Source organism: Colossoma macropomum, unplaced genomic scaffold (genome assembly GCF_904425465.1).
Source record: "Colossoma macropomum unplaced genomic scaffold, Colossoma_macropomum, whole genome shotgun sequence".
NCBI classification, from domain to species: domain Eukaryota; kingdom Metazoa; phylum Chordata; class Actinopteri; order Characiformes; family Serrasalmidae; genus Colossoma; species Colossoma macropomum.
Window position 1 is genome coordinate 34,781,623 of NW_023494789.1, and position 26,224 is coordinate 34,807,846.

Below are 26,224 nucleotides of genomic sequence, written 5' to 3' on the forward strand. Positions count from 1 at the left end.
TGCTTGATTTTTCTAACTGCATTTCACTTCACAGCCCCTGTTCGGCCCAAAACAGAGAGACAGCACTCAGCATCGGTGAGGACTTGTCACAGTCACTTAATGATTGATTGATCACTAGACAGTTGTGAATTGCTAATAATAACATTTCCTTTTGTAGTTTCATGAATCATGTCCTGTAATGCCTGTGATGGTGTTTTATGCTGGCTTATTTGGTCATTTTGTGTGTGTATGTCTCCTGTGCAGAACTGCTAGGCTCTCTTCACAGATTATTTCATGGATGTCCATCAGCAGGTTTGACTTTCTAACTCAGATATGCTGTGAGGGAAACACTTTGTTAGAATCATGCCTTAGGCACACTAACAATCATTAGTTTTTTATTCATATTCTGTTCTATGATAGCCTCATGGAACTTTAAAGCTATAGTGAGTACATTTGACTGATGCTCTCACTGGCCACTTTATTAGCAACTCTCTTAGAAAAAAGATACTGAGCTGTCATTGGGGTGGTATGCTCAGGGTTACGTTTACAGCAGCTTTAGTTTGGGAACATAAGTGTGCCATATTTTTTGCAACTATTTTGTAAGTTGCATTGCAATTCCATACATCCTCTCCAGGCTTTTTAAAAAAGTTCTATTAAAGAAAAGGTAAAAAAAGTCCTTATTTAAGGTACACATCATTTTGTACCTTTAAGGGTATGTTTATATTATTTGCACCTTGAAGGTTTAATATGTACCCGGTCCCTTTTCTGACAGTATAAACCTATCTTGTATCTACACTCATTGTCTATTATATCAAGTCAACTTACCATATAGGTGCACAAGTTCTGCAGTTACAGATTGTATTGCATAAATGATCAAAGTGGCCATTATTTGTATTTAACAGGTTAATTGACCGGTAAAGCCCATATATCTGGTTTTGAACAAACAGTTCAAATTTTTCTCTTTCAGCATTCCCATAAGCAGCTCCTCCTAGTGGAGACGCTGTGGCTCCTCCAGAGACTCGGTGGAGGAGAGGAGCTGATCGCTGATCGTCATAGCAACACGGCCCACAATTATGCCCGTGTGGCCTGGGATCCCTGTCTGTCCCTGTTTTAAGGACACACCCCTTTTCGTCTGCATCATGTGACTGATAATGCCTCCCAGCATGCCGTTTGGCCGCAGCAGGTTATTGAGGCGGCCCTTCAAGCAGACGCCATGGTAACAATGCATCGCTTATTATGGAGTGTGTCTCTAACAGTTACTCCTCTGTCTGCTTTACCAGGGTACGGCCTTATGGCCTTAGCCACATAGGCTCTGCACCCTTTCTCTCTCGCTCCTTTTCTTTCCTTTTCGCATTAAGCTGCCACCTTCTATTTTACAGGTTGCCCTGATTTTGTCTTATTGATTGTTTCCGGTGTATGTGCTATTTATTTATTTATTTATTGATGGTTAAGGTGGGAAGCAGACAGGGCGACTCTTCCAAAGCTCTCCATAGTCTTACACTTCACAAAGCTCCTGACACAGATAAGCCGACCCAGAACACATAAGGATGAAAGTGCACTGCACTATAACACTCACTTACATGCAGTTTTCCTTTTTTATCAGCGGTAAAGTTTTTTTTATGTTTGTCAGTTATGAATAATGATGTTGGTAACTGGATATTGATAAATGTTTTGTGTTGTTATTAACTGTGAACTATTCTGCTGCTTGTATTGACCACATAAGCCATTTCAGATCTCATCAAATGGACTAACTTGTGGTGGAATTTTGTTTTTTTTTAATTTTCCAAGTATTGGTGAGTGCTCTCCTGACACTCATTCCATTGTTCATGGCTTTGCTGACTTCTACAGTTAATACTGATTTTTTTTGTTTTTGTAGAAATGTATATTTGCGTTGGGAACTGGTTCAGACTTTAAGATTTCATTGGTTGGTTCTTGTGAGCACAACTAGCTGCACAAAGTAGGTTACTAACAAATGTCGGGATTTTGCCTCTTAGCGTTTTTTGAAGAACTTATTCACTGTGCTGTCTACTGTGAACTGTTCTGAAGTTGCCTTCTACAGCTTTACCTGCTCTGTCTGAAATCCTACTGCGTCCTACAGAGGGGAACAGTAAGCTATTTGAATGTAAATCCTGGAGGAGACTGGGTACTTGTCTGATGTCTGATCAGAAATAAGCTCTGTCCAGTTATTTCTGATTAAGATGTAATCTAATCTTTTCTGTTGGTTCCCTCGTTCACTGTAACTGACACACTTATTTTTCCATGATGCTTTAAATATCAAGCAACTGTGTTGATTCTGTAAAACATTTCTTTGTTTCATATTATGTAATTTATGGTTTGTAAAATATGAAATGTTGATTAAATGTGAAGACAAACTTTTTATGACTGGTATCTAGTGAGCAACTGAAACTGAAGCAGGTTTTTGGCAGCAGGTCCAGAATTTAGTCTTGAATTGAATGCACTGCTTAAAGGAGTTGGTCTTTTAATGCCATGTGATTGCAGTTTGAGAGGAAATATAGCAATTCATACAATAAAGGTCTGACGTTGCTGTGCGTTTTGCTGCCGCCTTCAATGTGATGTCAAATATGAGATACATGCGCCCTCCAGTGGTAGGGGCCTGTTAGTACACACTTTGTCTTTGTCATTCATCAGACTGTTTATTGTATGCTAGAAGTGACAGTAAGCTAAAATTCATTCCAAGCAGACTGATATTGCCATTATCAAACTGATTGTACATGTGTTTTCTCTGACAGTAAATGCTTTGTGTGGTACTTGTATAAAAAGCTTAAGTGTAAATAAAGTACCCCCCACCCCCGCACATGCTCTTTTTGTAAATAAAATGACAGAAATCACGTTTCATAAAGATGACAGGATCTGTGGAATGTTTATATTGATTTATTGATTTCTGCAGTGTAAAATAAAAGGTTCTGTGTTACACTGAGTTTCATTTCATTAAAACAACAAAAACGATTCTTGATTGAGGCAGTAATGGTAGCTATAAACCAGTCTATAACAAAACAGAAATAAAGACAGGACTAATAAAAACAAAAAAGATCTAACAGTGGACCCTGAAATAAGCTCCACCTAATTCTCTCAGTGGTCGGTAGGTAACACCTCTTGTTAAGCTACTCATTAGAAAATTCTTAGCCCTTATTTGCTTTATATAAAGTAAACTCGTGAATGTGTTAAACATTTTAGTTTTTTATTGCATATGAAAATGCTGTAAATGTTTGCTCAGAAAACTGCATGCGCTCTTAGCAAGTGGTATCATTTCTGCTGCCCTCTACCGTCTCACAGCTCCAGGTTCCACCATTTGAATGCGAAAGGTTCTCGAAGCACGTTGGATCCGCAGTGCACCTCACCCAGGAGCTTGTGATAGGAGGAAAAGTCGTCGATGAAGGTGCAGTTAAGACCCAGCGGCTCCAACAAAGAGCGCATCTCTGCCTCTAAGGCACAGCTGCTGTTCACCTGCGGCCCAAACGGCTTGGGAATGCCCAGCTTCGTACCCAGCACGATCATGTTCACCTGCAGGCAGACATGTAAAGTTAACAATTTCACACAGTACAGATAATGTATAATTCAAGTGAAAATATTTGCAAGGTAAAGCATTTAGTTTTGCTCTCCACCCAGTGAGTGCTGGGATGGGCTCCAGCACCCCCTGAACCAGGAGGATGAACAGCTGAGATAGTGAGTGAGTGAACGTTTAGTTTTCATTACTGAGGAACATGTACAGATCTTTCAAATGTCCCATAATTAAATTGATTTTGAGGTGAGCTGAGATATGTAAAGGGACTAATAAGCAGATCTTTCAGCTTTAAAAAAGTTAATATTAGGTATGGAATATTGCATGGTAATAAAAAGTAAAGGCTCACGCAGGTCTCTAACCTAGGAAAATTTTAAATAGGGATTTTTCCAAAATATTGCTGCGGAATTCAATCACAGAGATGTAACAAAGTCATTCAGAGAGTTTTGATGTGTGAAATTGTGCTTTGCAGAGAAACTTGCCAACTCTTTTATGATAGGTGGTGAGAGGAACCAGGGGTCAAGGTGTCTACAACACAAATTTGGCCATTTTATTTACTATCCAAAATGTCCAATGAGCATACATGTGTCTTCTGAGTTTTAAAAGGAATGTTGATAACAGTAAAATAGTGGTAAAACACTACTTCGCCTTATGTTTCTCTCTGCCATGAATGTATTTAAAAATATTTTTGTAAAACCATGTTTTAGACATTATGCAACGATTTGTTGTAACTTTCTGTGATGTAGCTTTTAGAGGCATTCAACTCTTGAGATGCCGGGTTCCCATCACAACCACTGTGAACAATGCTGATTTGGTAGGTTTCACTGGAATAGAGCATTTGATATCAAACTCTGAATGACTTTACATCTTAACAACTTAATTATGCAGAAAAATCAATGCAATTCCCCCTTAAAAAATCCAAAACAAATGCTGCTGTACCTTTAACTATTTAGCTTAGCAAGCTATAAAACAAACTGCATGTAATAAGAGTATACTGCATTATCAATTCACTGAGTGATCAAGCTCTACCATGTCAGGATAGTAGGCCACAGCTCTGTTTTCTTCTTCAGTGTCCACTTTAAACAGGATTGGTAGATCAATGATGTCATCTTCATCTAGTCCAAGCTCTTTCTTCAGAACATCTCTGTTCCAGTCAATACAGTTCTGAATGAGAGAGAGAGATAGAGATTATTGTTTGTATTGAGGAGATACTGAACATTTTCATGCATGTTTTACCAAATGTAGATAAATCCACGTTCTGTACTGCAAAGATTTTCCCCTGTTTAATTTAGTCCAGGACAGATGTAGTCTGTCAGAGGGGCCACTGTACTGTACTGTGTTTCACAGGACCACTGTTTTGAACCAGAGCACTAACCTGCACATATACGTTCTCTGCTTGAAGTTCCTCGTTGCTCAAAATTTCATCAACACTGATCTCCTCTTCTTTGCCTGGTAAAACATAAACAGTGTTTACAAATGATACAGCAAGTGATTCTTACAGTGGACTGTTCAGGTAGAAATGTACAGGCATTCACCTTGAAACAGTTTAGCTTTTCCGTGTCCATTATTCTGCAAGTTTGTGAAAACTTTATATGCTGCATCAGGGCTGGCCAGCAGCAGTCTGAATCCCTGGTCAATGAAATCATTGAAAAAGTCAGTGATAACAGTAAACATGCAGTATCACCCATCAGAGGCAGTAGGCTAATAGAAGCATTAGTGATGAGCAATAAAATAGATAGTGTGGAAACATGGAACGCAGAAAATCTCAAAGTGGACAAAATCTGGACTGATGTATTTTTTAAATACAGGGCAGTTATTTACCTTTCTATCAGGAGCTGGGACAAAAGTCATGAACTCATCCACATGGCCCACCAACAGCCAATCAGAGTAGAGGGCAATGGGCTCCTGAACTTTCTGAGCCCATAAAAAGTCCTGGATCACTTTAGTCATGTTGCGACCATGTGCTGTACTGGTAAGACAGAAGCAGACAGATGTGAACATGTGAATATGATTCTGATCAACATTGTTAAAGACCATCTGAGACCTCTGGGTTGGGACTCACGTAGGGAAGGCCACACCAATGATGATCCGGCCTAGTGGGTAGTTCTTTCCATTCACAGTGACTGGTGGACTGACCTCCAGGTTACCAAAGGAATCCAGGCTGCTTACCTCCTCTTTTTGAGCGTAACGGGTCACATAGCCAAAGTCTGGACCCTAAGAAAGATGTTAGAAGTGCCGAAATCATTTATTCAGAAATTCTGAAATGGTTTTAATAGGGACATTGTTCCTGCTATGCTGGAGGAGCAGCCTCTACTTTTCTGGGAAGGCTTTTTACTAGTTGGAACATTGCTGTGTGGATTTGACGGCATTCAGCCACAAGAGCTTTAGTGAGGTCAGGTACTGATGTTGGATGAGTTTTGATCACAAACATCACTCCAACTCATCCCAAAAGTGATTAGGAGTTCCTTCACTGGCTTTAACCTTCAGGGACCCTCTGCTGCAAAATTGTTTACAACAGTTTAAAGGCTCTATTTATGCCTACTTCTGACTAAATATCACTAAAACTACATGTCCTAACAGCATAATTTGTGTTGAAAATAATGACAATCAATTTCACAGCATGACAAAGTCAAACAACATCTCTGCTTCCTTTCTTTCAAGTATCTGAGCTGTGATATCCTTCATTCCCAACATATTTAATATAAACAAATTAACAAAAGATTAAAAAATAAATAAAACATACAAATCATCATTCCATGCTGTAGATTCATTAATATTAAAGAAAATTTAACTTTATTTAAATCACAATCATAATATTGTGTAATCTTTAAAACCCAAGTTTCTTCCTAAAAAAAATATTACAAAATAAAGGCAATGCTTGGGTCCCCAGGGGTTAATATATATCAGTGACAATGGAATTAAAGCTGCAAGCTTGGACTATTAATCATACCAGTAAGACCTCGTAGGGAAATTCCTTAAGTTTTTGATCTCGTGGAGAGTCCAGCACAACAGGGAATCTCTGGTGTGGTGAATCAATGTAGCCAAACTCAATCTCATCCTGTGGAGCGGGAGCAGAAGTGATTATTCACATCACCAGCATCAAACAGTGCTCTAAAATATTCAGCATACCTGCTGCATTTCTAACGAATGAAAAGACAAGCGGGCACAAACCTGCATCCAGCGATCTCCTCGGTTCATGTACTCATGGCATATGTTCAGCTTGTATCCACTGCTCTGCACCAGATTTCGCATGCCCTTCAGAAACTCGTAGTTGTCTGATGTGCTGCCAGTGCATAAAAAAGGGTTTAGTATTTATTTGTTTAGCTGTGGATTCGAGTGCAAATATCTAGTATAGCTCTTCTATATTCACCCCTCAAATATCTGCCTCAGCAGTGCTTTCAGCAAAACATGTGGCTGAACTATGCATAGGTGGCTGCATTCTGACAGGACAGGCACTGAAGATGTGTCTGAGTCACTCTGAGGCAGGGCATTGTCAGCATTCATTTACCTGATTGATCTTTAATTGGTTACAGATTAAAGGTAATGATTAACTGATTTGTGGTTATCAGATTACTATAATGTAATCTCTGCAAGATTAAAGATGATTGATGAATTGATGTGGTCTTACCTACACACAAAGACCTCCACAGGTTTGAGGATGTTGGGAGTCATGATCCAAGGGGCAACACGGAAAACAACCTTATCAGTGAAGATAGGTGTCTCTGGAAAATCCTAAAAAACAATCAGTAGAGAGCCTTATGTTTCACTGATTAACATCTAGGAAAAGTAAGCACAACTTTTTTTCTCAAGAGCAAAAAAATTACAAAATTCCAGTAGTATTTAACATATTTAAGCGCAATTGCTGAAATGTGAACACAGTTGTGTCTTGAACTACCTGGGCACTGGGCTCTAAAAGGCTGAGGCTGATGGTGACCAGCCCCTCAAAGTCCTTATCTGGGAAGCGAAGACCCTCCACAAAGAACTCTAGCTCAGAGCTCCCACCCGGATAGGGAACTTCCGCAGCCAGCTGTTCTTTGTTCAGCACCAGAGGGTAGTCCTGCATGAAGAGCTTGAGGAGCATGTTTTCTGGAACAATGTAGAAGATTGATTCAAACAGTAGGACTTTTAATTGATTAAGTCATGATCACCAGGCCAGTGCTTAACTGGACAATATATTGTACAGATTTTAACCTCCAAAATGTCTTTTATCAGTTTTTTAAGTGGAAGAACTTCACACATCTTCATGGTTTTCTATGGATTTGAGTTTCTGTGCTGTTATTCTGACTCCTGATAATGTCTATGGTCTAGGTGAAGATCAGGTGTCGTCATGTAATCCAGTAAATGACCAGGTGCCATCATAGTCTTAAATCTACGGTACTGTCCAAAAGTCAGAGATCACTTGATTTATTTAATTTCCAGTCAAAACAGCATAAAATTAGGGTACGAGTTAAAAAATATTAACAGATGTATAGAAAACAGGACTCAAAGAAGCATGTCCACCACTGTGAACAATTCTCAGTTGGTAAGTTTCTCTAGAACGGACCATTTCACACCACTGCTCTAAATGACAGCTTAACCATTTCATTATGAGGAAGTCTTGAAAAATGTGTGGAGTTCCCCTTTAAAGTGATCACCAACACTGTTGTTGGAGAATTCCTGCAGAATTTAGCTCCAAGCCTAACTGACCCACCTGATTGATCTAATTATTTCCTTAAGATGTCTTTAATTAGCTGAATCAGGTGTAGTAGATTTAGGCAAAACCTGCAGAAAGGAAGATCTTCACACCACAACTGGACAACTGAGATGTGGTGTAAGGTTTTATGAACTGATGAGTCTAAATTTGCAATTGAGATTTCTTGGATTGTGAGAAGAGAAAATACAGCTAACTTCTAAGACTTTGAAGGTGTGGAAAAATATCCCTGCAGATTTCTTTAAAAAACTAAAACCAAGTGTCCTATAAAGACTGGAAGCTATAATAAAGGCAAAGAGTGGAGACACTAAATTGTGAAAACATTTAACATTACATTTAGTTGTTGTAGCTTCTCTGTAATATTCTGTTACATTTGCTTGTTTTTCTCTGACATTGAAAATTAATAATATGTGCTTTGAAGGATGGTACCATAGTTCACCACAGGTTGCTATCTTGACAGTTTGTATGTTGTACTCATCCTTATCTAGTCTCCACAAGGTAAGCAATTCAGAACAAAACAATGTAGTGCGTTCCCTGGTCTAAAACAACTGATCAGGTAATTACTAACTTCTTTCGTGAGTGAAATAAGTTGTGTTGTTGCTGGACAAACTGTCCAGAAATACATTTCATTAGCTTCTCATGCCAATGAACCACAACTTATAAAACTTATTCATTACCACAATTTATCTTCTGTTTATGGTTATTTATCTGAGATCACGTTGCATTAAATGACTCTAGCCTGAGGATTAAGAGTGTGTTTCCCTTCTAACTTACTCATAGTGCTGCTGGCCTGTGGCTTCCCTCTATTCCTGTTCTTGAACACCCTCACACTCTCAGCGTCTGTCTGAGTGATGTGAAGGCTCAGTTTATAGCCCTCTGGGAGCTGAGCCGGGCCTTTGGTACGCAAGATCATCCTGGACATGTCCTTTAAATCTGTCATTAAAAAGAAATATCTTATTAACTCCTCCTCCATGTAAAAATATCCCTGTAAATCAAAAACAGGCATATCTAAAGAAGCTGGTAAACAAAGAAATGAATTTTGTCATTTTTATACTTTACTTTGTTATACTGTAATTAATATGCAGTCATGCATTTTATCACAAAAATACGTGGACAGTGGACTTTGCTCTTGTCTGCACACTTTTACAATCTTAATTTCATAAACTCCCACTCATGGTTCTCTGTATCTCTGGTTTGAATCTTTAAGCACTTGTGAAACTGGCCAGCCTGATATCAGTGTGTGTTTAGTAAAGGTCACCCTCAGTTTACACAACACAGCTATCTATAACAGGATACAGTATCTGTACCCTTAGGTTCCTTTCTGAACAGGCCTACTCAACTGCCTCCTACAGTGGGTCATCTTACCTGAGACTTTACTGATCTCCTCCTTCTCAGTGTCCACTCTCTTCTTATAATATGACTCAGAGTCACAGTTGACCAGCACAATAGCACCGTGGCCATTAGGTCCCCACTTCCATGAAGCCTTGTGAGAGAGAACGAGAGACAAAGGCTTTTAAATCAGCAGTACGTAAGTTTGAGGATTTTGGCAAGTTTTCAAAGAACATATTTTTAACACTGGCTGCACTGCACACGGCTCCTGCAGTGATTAATCTGGGCACCCTCGATAATCAAAGGCAGATAAATGTAATATTAGGAATCTAGCCCAAGGACTTCTGCTGTTAAAGCAGTGGTGCTCCTGCCTGGTTGGGAATCAGTCACTCAATATTACACAAGTAGGGCTTTTGGCAAAAACGTTGCTAAATATTGTTTTCCGTCCAAATTTCTCGAGTCATTTGTCTCATACATATGTCTCTTGGGCCCAATCCCAGTTCACCCCTCGCCCCTATCACCCTTAGCCCTTAGCCCTCCGTATTGAGCATCCACATCTAGGGGTAGGATGTAACAATTTTTGTTGAGATAGAGGTGTAGGGTGAAATGTCAGGGCTACATGGTTCCCAAATGGAGGTTTTTCAGAGTCACACTCCAAACAGAGTGTTATGAGAATAAAAGAAAAACCAGCAAGATGGCTGCACGAGTGACCAAAGAAACCCACAAATGTGAGTATTTTCTCTGTTAAAAATTATGATAACCATTGCATTAGCTTAGTTTAATACCGTTTCAATGTATTATGGTCCCTGTCTTCATAAAAAGCATAAAAATCGCTAGTAGTATGCTGATGTTTTAGTAGCTAGCTAGCTAATTTTCCCATTCCACCTTAAATGGGGCAGCAGTTACATTCTGGCACCTCAGGCGTCAGAACTGCTCTTTGAAGGCATATGATGCCCTAAATGTAACTAAAGACCAGCAGTGAGGTTGCTGAACTTTACCCTCCTCTGCTGTCACTGCAGACTGGTAGGGTCACCTACAGAGCAGCGCTAGCAGCCTGTTAATGAAGTAATGTTCAATTCAGCCACTAGTCTCTGTAACTCAGTTCCAAGGGACAAGATGACACTTGAAAAACAATCTGTAGGGGTAAAAATAAGAAAACGGATTGGGCCTTACTGTTGAATTTTCATCTACAAGCATCAGACACTGCTGGAATTTGGTCAACATTACAGTTATTCACATTATATAGTTATTCACTGATAAGCTGCAGACCCTCGCAGCTTGTGGTGAGGACCAGGATACTGATGATGCCTGAAGCACCTGGCTGATTGAGGGCACCATACACCATGCACACAGAAAGCCAGTTAGTGTCGATGCTAGGCTAACAGCCAACAACTAACCCTAGGAAACCAGCTTTTCCTTCCACTCTCTTCTCCCCCTTTAACTCATTAACTTTTTATATTCTGATGTCTGCTAACTACTAACTTACCTCAGACTGCAATTCTTTACACAGGAGGTGAGAGACTCAGTGTGTTCTGCATTGCATGTACGTTGGCTTATCTGCCCTTATTTGTGGTATACCAGCATAAAGGTAATGACAAAATACACACCTTAAGAACATCCAGCATACCAGATGAACCGGTAAATTGCCCACTATTAGACATCATGTTTAGACATGTCAGACTCCGGCTCTGGTGGGCCACAGCATGCAAAGCCTTTATAAGTTGAACTGAGAGTATAAGAAGAGGGAAATGATAAACCCGGCACAGCTGTGACCCACCATGAACAGAGTCGGACACCCCTCTTTTAGCATTTTTCTTTAATAACTAATTTTCATTCATTATTAAAAAATTCACATAGTGCAGGTTCAAAGAAAAACTTATACAGGAATGTCTTCCTGAGTTTGAGAACAGTTCCTCTGAAACTATTTCAGCTATTCAAAGTTAAGAGTAAATATGCTGTGTTTAACTACAACGGCTCAATGTACTATATGTGACATTAATACATGACCAGACACAACCACTGTATTCACTTCAAGTATGGAAAGAGTCACTTGTTTGTTTTAGCACTAGTTTAAAGCAGTTCTTTGAAGAAATTTGAGCTTATGAATTTCAGTTCTGTTTTTACTACTCCTAGCAAATATTGCTCAAGATATTGTGATGCTAAGCAATCCAAGCTGGCAAGCACCAGAGGCAAAAACCATGTACAGTAGTGTAGTTCATGACTCACCTTGTTTGGATTGTTCTTCTCTACAACGCCATCTCGATCAGCATCTACATCCAGAGAAATCTCTGCAAGAGATCAGCAACAGTGTAGAGTGAGCATGTCTGCTCATGACCAGTGTACAGGACGCTCATAACAAAACAGAGACTGTACATCTGTTTTATATCTACCTTTGGAGTATTTTGTAAGTTCTGTCTAAGAGGTCAGAATCCTGATGCAGTGGACAAAGAAAGGAGACATAATTTCTGTGATATAGACCTTGGAAGTTGAGCTGTCAATCTGTAGTCACCATCATATCTATATTAGGAACTCTGGGTCAAAGCTGATTTTCTCTATGAGAAAAATGAATGGCATTTTTAGAAATCACTGCTATCGCCCTTTGTAGTAAATATAAATGCTCCAAAGCCAATACATTTTGCTGTAGGGGAGAACAGGCTATAAGCCATATTTTACAATTCATGATTTTACAGAAAAACAAATGTGTATTTATTTCAGACAATAGTTGCTCGGTACATTTAGGGTTGCGATACATCCACAGAAATTAAAACATTATGTTTAGCTATTACAGTTTTAGAAGTATGACTCATCAAAAAAGCTGATCCTCTGGCACAACTTGCCACAGGGCAGGGTTAAATTGAGCACATGGAGGGGGAAAGTTGAGCCCAGTGGGGGTAAAATGTGGCATACTTAAATAACCAACACACACTCTCAGAAATAAAGGTATGAATGTCACTGGGGCAGTACCCCTCTTGTCACTGTGGTGGTACCCTCAAGGGTACATCTCAGTACCTTTAGTCAAGGAACATAATTGTACTATAATCCTTTGACATTATATCTTCTGAGTTGTACTGACTCCAGACACCCCTGTCTCATCTCCAGGCTTTTTATTTTATTGTTCTGTTTTAAAACATTAGGTTAGGAAAAAATACAAATATGTACTTTTCACCTGGGAAAACACTTATTTAAGGGATACAGTTGGACCTTAAAATCACTGTTGTACATCTAAGAGTACATTTACATTGTTTGTACCTTGATGAATGAAAAATGTACCTACACAGCACCTTTATTTCTAACAGTGTACATAAAGAACAAAATAGAATCATTCCACAGATTTTTTCAGCAAGGAGCTGTCTGTAATAACCTGTACTGGGAATTTCTCCTTGATCAAGTTTCTTTTTAGTGTCATTCCGTCTATCTTTTCCTCCTGTGCATCTGACTGAATAGACTTCCCTTCTGTCACTTGATTGGCTGCTCTTTGCAGATGTTCCAAGGGAGCTGAGCCCTTGTTGGTTTTACGTTTGTAGTTTGGTGGCATGATGGAAATTCTACAATATCACTACAATATAACATGCATTAATGCATTTTACCTAATTATATTTTAAGTGAATATTCATTTCATTTTAACTGGGGTAGGTTCAGCCTTTGGCTTAATATGCCCCATGACTAGTGGCATGATTTACCCCACAAACCCATTTTGAGAAAACTACTCCACACACGAACTAACACTCACAGTTGTGCTATGTTTATGACCTCATGTAGAAGATTATACTGCTAGTACACTACTAATATGTAAAAGTATCCCAAGCCTATTGATTTCTTTTAACTGCAAGACTGAAAACATCTTTATCTTTCTAATTTTACTTGGCATGAGAAAAAAATGAACATTTTTGGCTCTGGTTAGCTCATTAATCTCTTCACACACTCTTCTCTACCAGAATTCCTATGAAATGAACTATTTTTCCTAAATCAGTGATCCCTATGTTTACTAAAGACCTACAGTTCCTAATAAGGACAAAATGCCAACTACAGAATGATGACTCCAGAGGTCTACTGGACTATTAAAAACACTGAGCCTTGTAGAATTGTACAGTTACATTTATGGAATTTGGCACATGCTCTCTAACAAGAGTGAATTACATTTGAATCATGCTGGTGATGCGTGGGTGTGCCTTCATGGGCTGCTTATCAGACCCCAGTTTGCCATTTGGAGAGCAGCGGTTTTACTTCATAAGCTACTCCAACCACTGCGGTGTAGCACAGTGGCAGTGGCGTAAAGTAGAGATAATGTAGATTAACTCAACACTAAGAGCTGATAAAATTTGTTTATGCCCACAAGATAGTGTATATAAAGCAGCTGAGATATATAATAAGCTTTCTGTGAAGCCAATCTTGGAGAAAATGCTTGGTGTTTACACAAGTGAACAAAGGCATATGTTTAGTGTTTACAGTGACCTTGTGTAAGCAAAGGCCTGGTGTGTGTGTAAATATGTAAGATGATAACATACCAACTGCTGTGAGATGTAGCACAGCATTTCCAAGAGCCTCTTTCTTGCTCCCATAGAACTTCACAGATAACTGAAATATACGCATCATATTAAATGTAAACAGTTGGATGACATGAGGACATTTTGCATCATGAGGTAATTCCTGACTAACTACTGACTAACTAATGATTCATTGCTTAGCTTCGATTAATCGGGTTTTTGGAAAATGTAATTTTGTGTCGTCGACGAATGATAAAATGTGTGACGACGACATGTTTTCAATAGAACTGCTGTTGCAAAAACGTCTGGTGCAGCTGATAGTGTGGACACACCCTTTAAGCTTAATAGGGATAGTTCCTGGACTCGAAATGACTTATGCCCATGTGACTCAAAATAAAGTGCTACACAGTTATGGGAAATCTATGTCAACTTAATAGTATTATGTTTCAATTCCTAAGAAACTCGAAATAACACAGTCCTGTAATCACAAACAGAAAATAGAGCTCCTGACTGCTTGCAGCTGCTGACAACTCCAGGCTGACTCACAGCTGTTAGTGAAACAGAGTGTGTTAACTGAGGTTCAGGCACAAGTGTGTGTAGGTTTGAGTTACCTTGCTTTCATTGGGCAGCTCACTGGCAGCATCCATGGAGATGAAAAGCACAGAGTTTCGAGTTAGAGGCTGTGGGGAGAAGAGCGAGCCTCCAGCCACAGTAGCTGGCACAACCTGGCACCGCACAGCTGGGGTGCATTTTACCGAGAAGAACTTGCTCCGTATGGGGGCACACCTGTAAACAACATACATACAGATGTGAAAAAATCACTATGTTTTTTCTCCCTTTTTTGTTTCTGGCTGCAGTATGTCAAACCTTTGACTTAGTATCTCAAAATATTGACTTATGTCCTCAAAATATGGACTTACTAAGTCAGAATAATGGTTCATTTTCTCAAAATACGGACTTAATATCTTGAAATAGTGACTGATTACTTAATGTAATACTTAACACTCACTTTATCAAAATTTAATAACTCATTATTTTGACAAAGTATCTCAAAATCCCAAGAAAATAAGTAATTATTTTGAGCTAGTAGGTAAATTTCTTGAGAATTTTTGAGCTATTAGGTCAATATTTTAAGAAAATATTCTGAGATTATTGAGAGTGGAGAAAATAAGTAATTTTTTTGAGATACTAAGTCAATTTTTCGAGTTGCTACTTTCAGAAAGAGAGACCTGGCAAGAATGGGCTTCCATACTTACTCAACTCAACTCAACCTGATCCCAGAAAATAAAAGGAAATATTTTAGATCTTTTACTTATTCAAATAAAAGTTTCAATAGAACGTCTGTAACAACATCTTTGTGGGGTCCAACCAAACGCCCTCACAGCACCCAAATATTAATCACCCTGTGGACAAGGGTCCCTGCAAAGAGCTATATATATTTTCAGGTGCACACAAACACATACTTGCTCGTCACTGTGGGGCACTAAAGTGCAGGTCATTTCCACAGTGGGGGCCACGCTACATCTAAATCACTTTCTATTTAAAGCAGCAACAGGTGGCAGCATCAAATCTAACCTTACACAATCTCAGTAATGTTTACAAGTTAGACGCAGGGGTCTTACAGTAAATGAACGGTTGGAAATATCCTACAGTGAATGTCTGATGAAATCACATGGAACTGCACTTGTGGTTTGGGGGGAGGATGTGGTAACTGTCTGACTGAAAGAGGAAGTTGAAGTAAGTGACAGATATTTCTGTCATTCAGCTGATTGCTACCTGAGATACAGCAAATTTGTTTCATCTGGAATGAAGGCCTAAACAGATTCTTTTAAATAAATACTATTCACAAACACAGGAAACACTGACTGAGATAGCAGCAAATTATAGTATTTCCTCTGTGAGACGTCTTCAAGACCAGATGCCCAGAGGTCTGGGAATGAATGTAAACTAGAAAGCTTGTGGTCAGAAGTGTTAACAGAACAGAGTCACATATGGCTGATGAATAAGCTTTAGCACTGCTAGACTATGTGAAGTTTAAATTAAACTGAAAATGTTTTGTGCTTCTCCATGAGAAAAAGAATATATGAGACAAGGAAGTCTTCCTGCTGAAAATAATACTAGGCTAAAAACCCACTTTGTTTGTACATTTTGGGTTCTAAGAAGAGAAAAGCCAGTTTTGAACTGGGGACACAAAAGAGACACAAAACTGAACTTACAGGTCCCGTGGCATTTCCTTAAATAAAACAATAATTGACAAAATGAATGCCTTCACACAAGAAAGCTGGCTGTCTTCATTTCATTTTTTTATTGTGCTCAGCATTAGCTTCCTACTCCCTTTTAAAGGTAAAGGGGAATCACACTGATTTTTCAAAACGTCTACATAATTAAGTTGTTGAGATGTACAGAAAGTCAGTGGTTTGATATGAAATGATTCATTGTAAAAAAACTTACAGAATCTTTATTTCTTTATACTCTCAGAAAAAAGGCAGTATCCTTCTTGTGACTGGGGCAGCACCCTCAAGGGTACATCTCAGTACTTTTAGTCAGGAAACATAATTGTACCATAATCCATTGAAATTATATTTTCTAAGTTGTATTGACTCCACACACCCCGTCTCATCTCCAGCCTTTTTAATTTATTGTTCTGTTTTAAAACACTCGGTTATGAAAAGGCACAAATATGTACTTTTCACCTGGAAACACTTATTTAAGCTGCACAATTGGACCTTAAAACCACCGCTGTACCTTTGAGGGAACACTTACATTGTTTGTACCTTGATGTGTGAAAAATGTACCTGCACAGAACCTTTATTTCTAACAGTGTATCGTGGTGGTGATAGGAACCAAGAGTTGGGATATGTACAATGCAAATATAGCCATTTTATTATTCTGGAAAATGTTTTTTTTGGTTGGGCCATTTTGCCGTACAACATTAACGGCTGTCAAAAAATACATTTTAGGCCAAAACCTTCTCTAAAAACTTTAATAAAGCAATGTCTTGGGCATCAGACAGTGTATTTGTAACCATTTCATGCAATAGCTTTCTGTGAGTGAACTTTTACAGGTATTAACGCTTCAGACATCTGGTTCCTATTACCACCACTGTTAATAATTCTGAAGTCTCTAGAACAGAGCATTTCACATCACTCTGAATGACTCTGATTACAAATTATGCAATTATGCAAAATGTATTATTGTCTAAAAGGTAAATGAGAGCAGTATTTGTAGTATAAGTATAGTATTTGTAGTAAAGTATGTTTATAGAAAAGTATGTTTTGCTACAGCTGTTGTAGTGTAACACGTACTACGTTTATATATTAATTTATTGTTATAGGTGGCCTCGTAATCAGGCCTTCCACCATTGAACTCCCTCAAAACCTTTGCAACAATTCTCTTTAGAAAAGCATTGTTATTTTGTGAATTGGTGCATTGTTTACATCTAATGTACTGTTGTATAATTAGACGGAGACATTAGTTGAAATGTGATCCTACAGTTTTGTGCGGGACACTGTACCAGTGTTTGAACTAGCAAAATCCTGCTGTCCACTGGCAAGAAAATCAAAGAGTCTCTGTTAGTATTAGAAACAAAAGCTCAGAGCCAGCAGCCCACTACAGACTGGAACACTGTCATAACACAGAGAGCTTTCAGTCCCTGTCAGAACCAGGAGGAGCGACTCTTTAACCTCTTAGAATGTGATGCAAAACGGTGAAACAAGCAATAAACAAACACTCATAAAAAGCCCAGAGTTCTTTATAACAATTCTGAGAATATGACAGCACAAGCAGGTTTTTCTCCAAGATCTGACTGAATGTCTCCACCACAACACAAGCCAGCCTGCTGAATGACTGGAACTGGACTGTAGGTCTGTGAATGGGAGTCCTGGGAAACACACAACACACGTGAACTTTCGAACATCAATCCTCTACGAACTTGGTGGGATCTTTACATGCATCGTTTCTCTAAAGTCTTTTTTGTTTAACGCACTCGGCGAAGCGCACTAACCAAACAAAGAGCGCCCTGTAAGCGCGCGCTGCAGTGTGTAGACTCACCTGCTTAAATGCACAGTGATCTCGGTTCCCACCACACACAGCGTCCTCGTGCTTCTCCCGCTCTCAATCCGGAGCGTGCGAGGCGGACTCATCCTGACAGCACCAACACACACTGCTCACTGCTCTACCCTACTCTACACCACAAACACAGCTCAGCCCCAGCACTGGTACGCGCAGGGTTGCAGGTCCTATAAAAACTCCCCAGCCCAAAGTCTGCTTAAAACCCGCCCACCGTGAGCGGAAACCAGCCCAGTGTTTAGTGTCCAATCGAACGGTTGAAGAAACAAAAAAAAATTCTGCAAGGGTTAGAAGAGTATATTTGGCTGTTCCAGCCTTAAACAACTACACAATACTTTGAAATATGATCATTAAAATGTCATTTTAATGTGTGAATCCATTTCCAACATCCCAAGCTTGAAACATTCTTTTTCATAAGTCATTCATTAAACGTTCATTAAAACATTCATTAAAAATGAATGTACATTTTAGTGTCCATCAATGTTCACTCACCCCAGTTATACCAACTATGCTACACTACACTGTGCTACACTATAGTACACTACACTATACTGAACTATACTGCACTACACTATACTATGCTACACTGTACTACATTATATAATACTATACTGTACTACACTATAGTACACTATACTATACTGAACTACACTATACTATATTGAACTATACCGCAGTACACTACGCTATACTACACTACACTATGGTACAAATGGTAATGTACTTTTTGTGTGTGCTTGTCTTTTAAGGGTGGTGGGGCGTTCCCCTGAGTTTTGTTAAATGAAGCAGTATTACTGAGTCAGGAGAAAAAAGTCAGATGATAATTCAAACCTAAAACTAGGTAAACAAAGTAAGTCTATAATTACAGTTGTCATATTGTCATAATATATCTTGGTTTATATATCTATATTAAAGCACAAAATGAAGTATTATAACTATTATGAACTATTAACAGGATGCTTTTTTACATGTATTTTTACACATATTCAGTACAGAGATTCGGTTTTATTCCCTATTAAACAGGCAGTTTTTTCTCTCCATTGTTAGTCACTGAAATCCTTGGTGTGATCTGCATGGTGCTATAAATACTTAAGAAAAAATATCTCAATGCTGATAAATGTAATGATAATTACAGAAAGATTAAGGACTATTAATATCTCTCATGACATAACCCAAAAAATAATCATAATAATCAGTAAATATGTGTTGAAAGCAATTTCATTTGTAACATACAGGCAGGGCAGGTTAATGCTTCTTTCTTGTTGTTGGATTTAAAACAGCATAAACTTTTAGTGATGCATTTCGTACCTGGAATGACCAACATGGCAGTTGTGGGCTGGAGGTTAGGGAACCAGCCTTGTGACTGGAAGGTCGCCAGTACGATCCCCTCAGCTGACAGTACGTGACTGAAATGCCCTTGAGCAAGGCACCTAACCCCCAACTGCTCTCCGGGCGCCATGGATAGGGCTGCCCACCGCTCCGGGCAAGTGTGCTCACTGCCCCCTAGTGTGTGTGTTCGCTAGTGTGCATGTATGTGGGGGTTTCACTGCACGGATGGGTTAAATGCGGAGGTCTAATTCCAACGTGTTCAAACACAGTTGGCTAAAGATTCAATTCAATGGCAGATATATAACAATATATATTCAAATGCATCTGCTTGTTTATGTACCTTGTCATTATGCTTGTAATCTACATTGAGCCTTGGCAGATGAGCAAATTAGCTCATTAAAAAAAAGTGCAGAAGATCATTTTTGCAGGTACATAAGTCTGTCCCAAATGCACTCTTTGGCACCTAGCCCCCTCGAGGTCTCTTGGCCTCTTTTTTCACATGTTGTTGATGTCACCAAAGTACACCACCAGGCACTTTTTGGAACAGGCCCTTACTTGCTCTCTCTCTCTCTCTCTCTCTCTCTCCCTCTCTCTCTGGCTAAATCTCAAATGATTCTCTACTACTTATATATTGCACTACATAAGTGCTAAAATAGCGGCCACAACCAAACAGTGCACATGTCTTGTACTACTGTACAGGCCTGACTATTATTAAGTTGCAAGCTGTTTAAAGGGGAATTCCATTGATTTCTCCAAATTCAGTCACTGAGACGTAAAGGAAGTCATTCAGAATGTTTTGTTGTGAAACGTTTCATTGTAGAGTTTTTTTTTACAATCCAAAACAACCTGTGAACAAATCTACGTGTCTTCTGAATTTTTAGCCATTTATTTGTGATGTTAAGAATGGTAAAACAGTGGTAAATAAATTCCTGTGGAAGCTACTTGTCTTACAGCTCCTTTGCATGTATGAATATATTTTAGAAACACATTTTAGACACATACATTTTCAACAATATCTCAGACACCAGCCAGTATATTTGTAACCATTTCATGATGAACTTCAGGTGAGGGAGCTTTTTAAGAGCTTTTTAACACACAGATGTCTGATCAGAATGACTGTTTTCTTAAGCAGACATTTTGCAACATTCCTGGAGTTTCCCTTCAACATCAGGTTCAATATACACTCACAAAGATATTTTCCTCTTTCAAACTATTTGGCGGGAAAACGTCGAACCTGGCCACTCCACTGCGCACTCCTATTGGCTGCCCTCGGCAGGTAAGCTGAGGCAACGTTGCGCATGTGCAGCACATCTGTCGCTTACACGCCCTGTGACGCTGCAGAGCAGTTTTCGCCAGGGGGCGCTGTTTAGCTCTTAACAAATTATTATAAGCTCTTAACTGTTCTCCGATTATTTTAAATCTGGCTCTGTGGGTGCAGAATGTTTCTAAATTTGTTGATGATTTGAGCGGATATCCGTGTTAGCCTAAAGATAATAGCATCATTTAAACAGAACACACTCTGCATTTCTGTAAATTATGAATGAACTCTAAATCGAGCCAATATTACGGTATTACGTCCACACAAACTGGCTTTAAATCGCCTGTATACAGAACATCCACGTTAGCATGCTTTGCTATTCAGGCTTTTCAGCTCGCGCTTCTTCCCTGACTGCAGTGCTGTGGTAGCCAGTGAAAAGTTGTGTGAGGCGCACCTACTTGTTCAGGTTGACTCTCAGTTCAGTACCGACCACACAAACAAGGCTTTGCGTCTTGTTCACATAAAGGCGGTATGTCCGCTGGTCCATATTCGCCTCTGTGCGCGGGACTTTGTTCTTCCAGGGTAAGTCAGCAGGTCCAGTTCGCTGCTTCTGCTGTTGCTCCATAGCTGCTGTTATCTGTTCTCAGGTGTCATCTACTTCAGTCAGTAATTTGAGTCAGGCTTAGAGCATATAAAAGCTCAGGGCGTGTGCTTACCTGCCCCAATTCATGCGCAGAGGAGCAGTGTGTAAAGTTTGCCCAGGTTTAAACCATGTTATTTTAGAGATTTGGACACGTTAGTAAACCAGACTACCAGGATTGTGAACAAACAGAGCTAATCTTGGTGCACCTGGCTATCACCACACAGGCCTATGAATGGTCTACAGTATTCAACCGTCACTGGGAAGACCTATATTGAGCCTTGAACACTCAAAGAACCATTTGCATGATGATATGGATGTACAGATTAATAGAGAATATATTGTATATGATCCTGTATAGAATCTTTTTAAAAATGGTTCTATATAGCACCAAAAAGGTTCTGCTACTATACTAACATGTTAAGCTTCTAACCCAAAGGTTCTAGAACTAGTTACAACACGTTCTCCATAACTCTGAAAAACCGTATCATCATGCAAAGAACCATTTAAGCTTGAAATGGTTCTATGAGTGTTCATGGTTCTATATAGAACCATTATCTGTACTAAGGAACCTTTGAAGAACCGTCTTTTGTGAGATACTGATGCCCTCTCAGAAAAAATGGATACTGAAATGTCGCTGGAGTGGTAACCTCATGGGTACGTCTTTTAGTTACAGGACTTAATTTTATCATCTTATTCATGTACTGTAATTATTTTTTAAGATGAATTAACTCCACACACTCTGTCATGCCTGATTTTTATTTTATTGTTCCATTTTAAAATATTAGGTTATGAAAAAGTACAAATTTTCACTTTTCTCATGGGGAAAACTTATTTAAGGTACACAGTTGGACCTTAAAACCACTGTTGTACCTTTGAGGCTACATTTACATAAACAAAAAATATTCCAGCATGTTCCTCTCTCATTATCGTCTGTTAAAATTCAACAACAGAAAGTGAAGCAGGTCTGTTTGAATGAGTTTGTTTGAATGATATTTCATAAGACTGCACACAACACACCACTCAACTGACAACATCACTGAAGTGAAATGTCAGCATGTCTGTACATTTGAGGTATGTGAAGCTTAGGGGCCTTTTCTGAGTTAAATACATTAAGCTGCATGTTGTATGGGCAGAGTGTTGTTTGTACAGGCCTCAGTTAGGCAAAAAATCCCATTTTTGTTTTACTTAATAATTAATTCCTGAATTGAATAAGTTTTTTCCCAGAAGAAAAGTACATTGAGAGATAGATAGATAGATAGATAGATAGAACTTTATTGATCCCGAAGGAAATTGCAGTGTTACAGTAGCAAGACATGTAATTGCACATAAACTTACATATCGCTACAAAACCTTGTATCTCCAGTTTTGTCGTTTTTCAGTTTTTGACATAATTTGAAAGTGCCTGCTTCATTTTGTATTGTGTATAAATTTCATGATGATTTGACCAAAAGAAACAGCCAAAAAACGGCCAAAAATTACAAAAATAAAAGTCTGGTTCAACTGACTTGCATTAAAAGTAAAGAATGTTTTTTCCTTCTCTTGTAAAGTTACCATTGTGGAGATACGAGGTTTTGTTCCAACAGCAGCGATATATTAGGCAGAAATAAAAATAGAAATAAAAATAGACATAAATCAGGCAGAAATAAAAATTAGACATAATTTAGAGTAAAATATGAGAGAGAAGAAACAGAAGTGTATCTATTTGCATATTTACATGGCATATAAGGCAGATTGTTGTTTTTACATGAGTGGTATGAGGTTTGAGTTTACAACACAACGAGTATAAACACAACTAAGAGTAGCAGCAGTGTTTACAATCTAAAGTGCTCAGTGAGAGCATCAGTACGGTAGCAGGTTATGATATATTGCACAGTGTGTATTAACAAGAGAGGTGATATGGTGATGTGACTCAGCACAGTTCAGGCAGCAGGAAGTCAGTACCATCTCTGCAGTAAGGACACTCGTAGAGCCTTATAGCAGTGGATAAGAAAGATCTTTAACACAGCGCAGCTGTAACAGTCGGCCACTGAACATGCTTCTCTGTTTTTCCAGTGTAGCATGCAGGGGATGTGAGGTATTGTCCAAATACTTGTACTTGTCCATAATTGTACCCTTTCTGTTTTAAAACAGAACAATAAAATTAAAAGCCTGGAGAGAGGACGGGGTGTGTGGAGTCAATACAACTTAGAAAATATAATTTCAATGGATTATGGTACAATTGTGTTCCCTGACTAAAGGTACTGAGATGTACCCTTTAGAGTACCACCCCAGTGACAAGAGGGGTACTGCCCCAGTGAGAGTTCAGTTCCTTTATTAGTGAGAGTGTGGAACGTTGTGAATAGAGAAACAAAGTCAGATTAAATGAAAAAATAGTAGGGATGTAATGCTACACAGATTTGACACAATTTGCAATTCTGAAGTAAAGATTCAATTAGATTTTTGATATTTTACATTTATTAGACTTCCAGTCACACCTATACGAACAGCCATTCCCATAAGAAAGAAAATCAAAAAAGAGATCTCAGTATCTCTGTAGTCTACAATAAGATCAGGTGGAAAGACACAGGAGACTTTTGCTTAGGCTCCTGCTGCTCAGATGTTTCTCCTGAGAAAAGAAGCCTAGTAATCTTTTGAGTAGTCAGTGTTCAGCATCAAGAAAAATCCAGGAAACGTATTCAACAGAAAATTACACAGAAGCCTCACAAATAAATGTAAGGTCAGCTTTTTTTTTGTCTTTAGTCCACCCACCCTTTGCCTCTGTTACTGCTGCCATGCTTTTCAGTAGAGTTACTTTCAGTTTTTCAAAGAAACCTACAGGGATGTATTTCCACACCTACGAAGTTCAGTCTTAGAAGCTGGTTGCATTTTCTGCTTCTCACAGTCCAAGTAATCCCAAACACATTCACAACAACAGCTTGTTTGTTTGATTTGCTTTATTTGATTCTATTTTTGTCTTTTTTCTTTTTTATTGTCTGTAGAAAAAAAGACAGCTACACATCCTTTCAGACCCATAGCAATAAGTTATCTTCTCACAGTGGAAGGATGGACAGAAACACCTGTGGATATTTTCAGATCTTAAGTAAGAGTGGAGCTCGGTTTTCTCGTCTCTCAAAGATAAAAGCTTTTAGTGTTGTTTATCTGATGGGGACTGTTTTAATGGTCTACAAGGTCCTGTGTGGTTGTTGGGAGTCCCATTTTCTTTTCACAATGTTTTTTTAAACTTCAGTTTTGGAAACTCGTTTATTTTCTTTTATTTTCCTTTTACTATGCGGTCATGCACCTGGACTGTCTTACACCTTATCTCATATCACCTTATCTCCTGAAAATGACCAACATATACAGAATTGCATCACAGGTACCCAGTTACCCTCCATTAAGACCATTTACCATAAGCACTGCCTGGGTAGGGCGAGGAACATCATCAAGGATGTTTCTTATCCAAACCATGGACTTTTTACCCCCCTCCCATCTGGCAGGCATTACGGAAGCCTCCTCTCCCGTACCAGCAGGCTCAGGAAGAGCTTCTTCCCTGAGGCTGTGACCCTGCTGAACTCCACACCATCACTGTAACCACATCTTTGCACTCTCTGCACTGTTACTGTACTTTATGTCCTGGTATTAGTGCACTATTCATATTTGTAGTCTATTACTGCACTATTATTCATATTTGCACAGACAGTTACTGTACAAGTTTACTCTGCCTACTTATCTTTTACATATGCTGCTCTCACGGTACACACTACCTACATTTGTACGCTCTCCACTCACTCTGTATATGTGTATATTATAGTTATACTTGCATAGCTGTATGTTTTACCACTCTACTGTCCTTCCACACTTCATATGTAAATAATACTGTATTTTGCACTTCTGGTTAGATGCTAACTGCATTTCATTGGCTCTGTACCTGTACTCGGCACAACGACAATAAAGTTGAATCTATTCTAATCTACTCTATAATAAATAAATGAACCGTGGTCTCTGACTTTTGCACAGGACTGTGTTTGTTAAAATGTTTTAATTATGCAGAGCTCTAATTATTATGGATTCTCAAACAGTATCAACGTACGCCACATCAGCCCTCTAAGGAAATATGACTCCTTTATATTTTATACAAGACTTGAGAGGAAAAAGCACATTTATTTGAGTGTGGCTGCATGCAAAGCATAAGCCCCTCCCCCCAAATCTACTCTGATAGGATACACCCAGATGCCTAGTTTTGATCATGGACTGTGATTTATACAAAAGACAGCCAATGAGAGGCCAGAAGAGAAAGACTTTCAAAACACTGTTTCATAAGCCTATTTTTCAGATTTTTGGATAGCATAATTAATGCACCTTTAACAAATAACTACTACATACTTAGTGTCATAAGAGATACTAGACAATGTGTGATAACAAAAATGAGAAGCTCAGTTAATTAATAACTGTTTTTCTGAGATTTACCATCAAGCAAGCATAGTGCCTGTCATATGAAAATAGTGCTAATTACTGTATTCGGACAAGAGAAGAAGATATTCACTGGTTTGTGTTGTAAAACATGCTTTGAGTAATCAAATTTGTGAATTTTTCAAAATATTAGGTAAGTTTACAAGGTTGTTTGTGCTATTTGAATGTTTACAGATCTGTCAGCTCACTGACTCCCTTGGTTGGAGTCAATAACGAATGTTAAAACTGTCTCTGTTGTGTTTGTGGTGGCGTTTTGCATTACATAAATAGCCTAACTGAAACTTGTTTGTTATACATGAGCAGAATTATGTTCCACCTTTGAAGACTTATTAAGCTATTTTATGACTTTTTTGTTCTTATGCTACTTTGGCTTTAGACCTTGGTACTTTAGTGGTACTTTAGGATGTGTGCACATTTAAAAACAATGAATAATATCTTTATTTATAGAGCACTTTTCATACCAGTTGCAGCTCAG

The 26,224-nt window shown here is 38.7% G+C and overlaps 2 protein-coding genes across 8 annotated transcripts in view; one reads left to right on the top strand and one right to left on the bottom strand.

Moving 5' to 3' along the window:
* Window positions 1-2,911, top strand: part of si:dkey-166d12.2 (rap1 GTPase-activating protein 1) — a 54,303-nt gene extending 51,392 nt beyond the window's left edge. For 3 of the 6 annotated variants that reach the window (XM_036571101.1, XM_036571103.1, XM_036571104.1), the window contains 2 exons: window positions 36-75; window positions 244-2,911. In XM_036571101.1, coding sequence (XP_036426994.1) covers window positions 36-75; window positions 244-370 — 167 coding nt within the window. In that variant the 3' untranslated portion in view covers window positions 371-2,911. Of the gene's footprint in view, window positions 1-34 lie in introns of all 6 variants that reach the window. The other 3 variants (XM_036571102.1, XR_005007277.1, XM_036571105.1) reach the window with 3 other exon arrangements.
* On the bottom strand, window positions 2,857-21,336 carry padi2 (peptidyl arginine deiminase, type II). 2 transcript variants are annotated; one of them, XM_036571106.1, is made up of 16 exons: window positions 21,116-21,336; window positions 14,614-14,788; window positions 14,024-14,093; window positions 11,745-11,806; window positions 9,555-9,672; window positions 8,964-9,122; window positions 7,395-7,585; window positions 7,128-7,231; window positions 6,671-6,782; window positions 6,450-6,557; window positions 5,562-5,713; window positions 5,321-5,468; window positions 5,035-5,128; window positions 4,875-4,948; window positions 4,529-4,663; window positions 2,857-3,501 (listed from the first exon to the last, which is right to left on the bottom strand). In XM_036571106.1, exons 1-16 carry the CDS (start codon window positions 21,280-21,282, stop codon window positions 3,268-3,270), a joined length of 2,103 nt encoding a protein of 700 aa, XP_036426999.1. In that variant the 5' UTR covers window positions 21,283-21,336; the 3' UTR covers window positions 2,857-3,267. The 2 variants fall into 2 exon arrangements, with proteins under 2 accessions (XP_036426999.1, XP_036427000.1); XM_036571107.1 differs by lacking the exon at window positions 21,116-21,336 and adding an exon at window positions 18,053-18,243.
* Window positions 21,337-26,224: the final 4,888 nt, after the last annotated feature.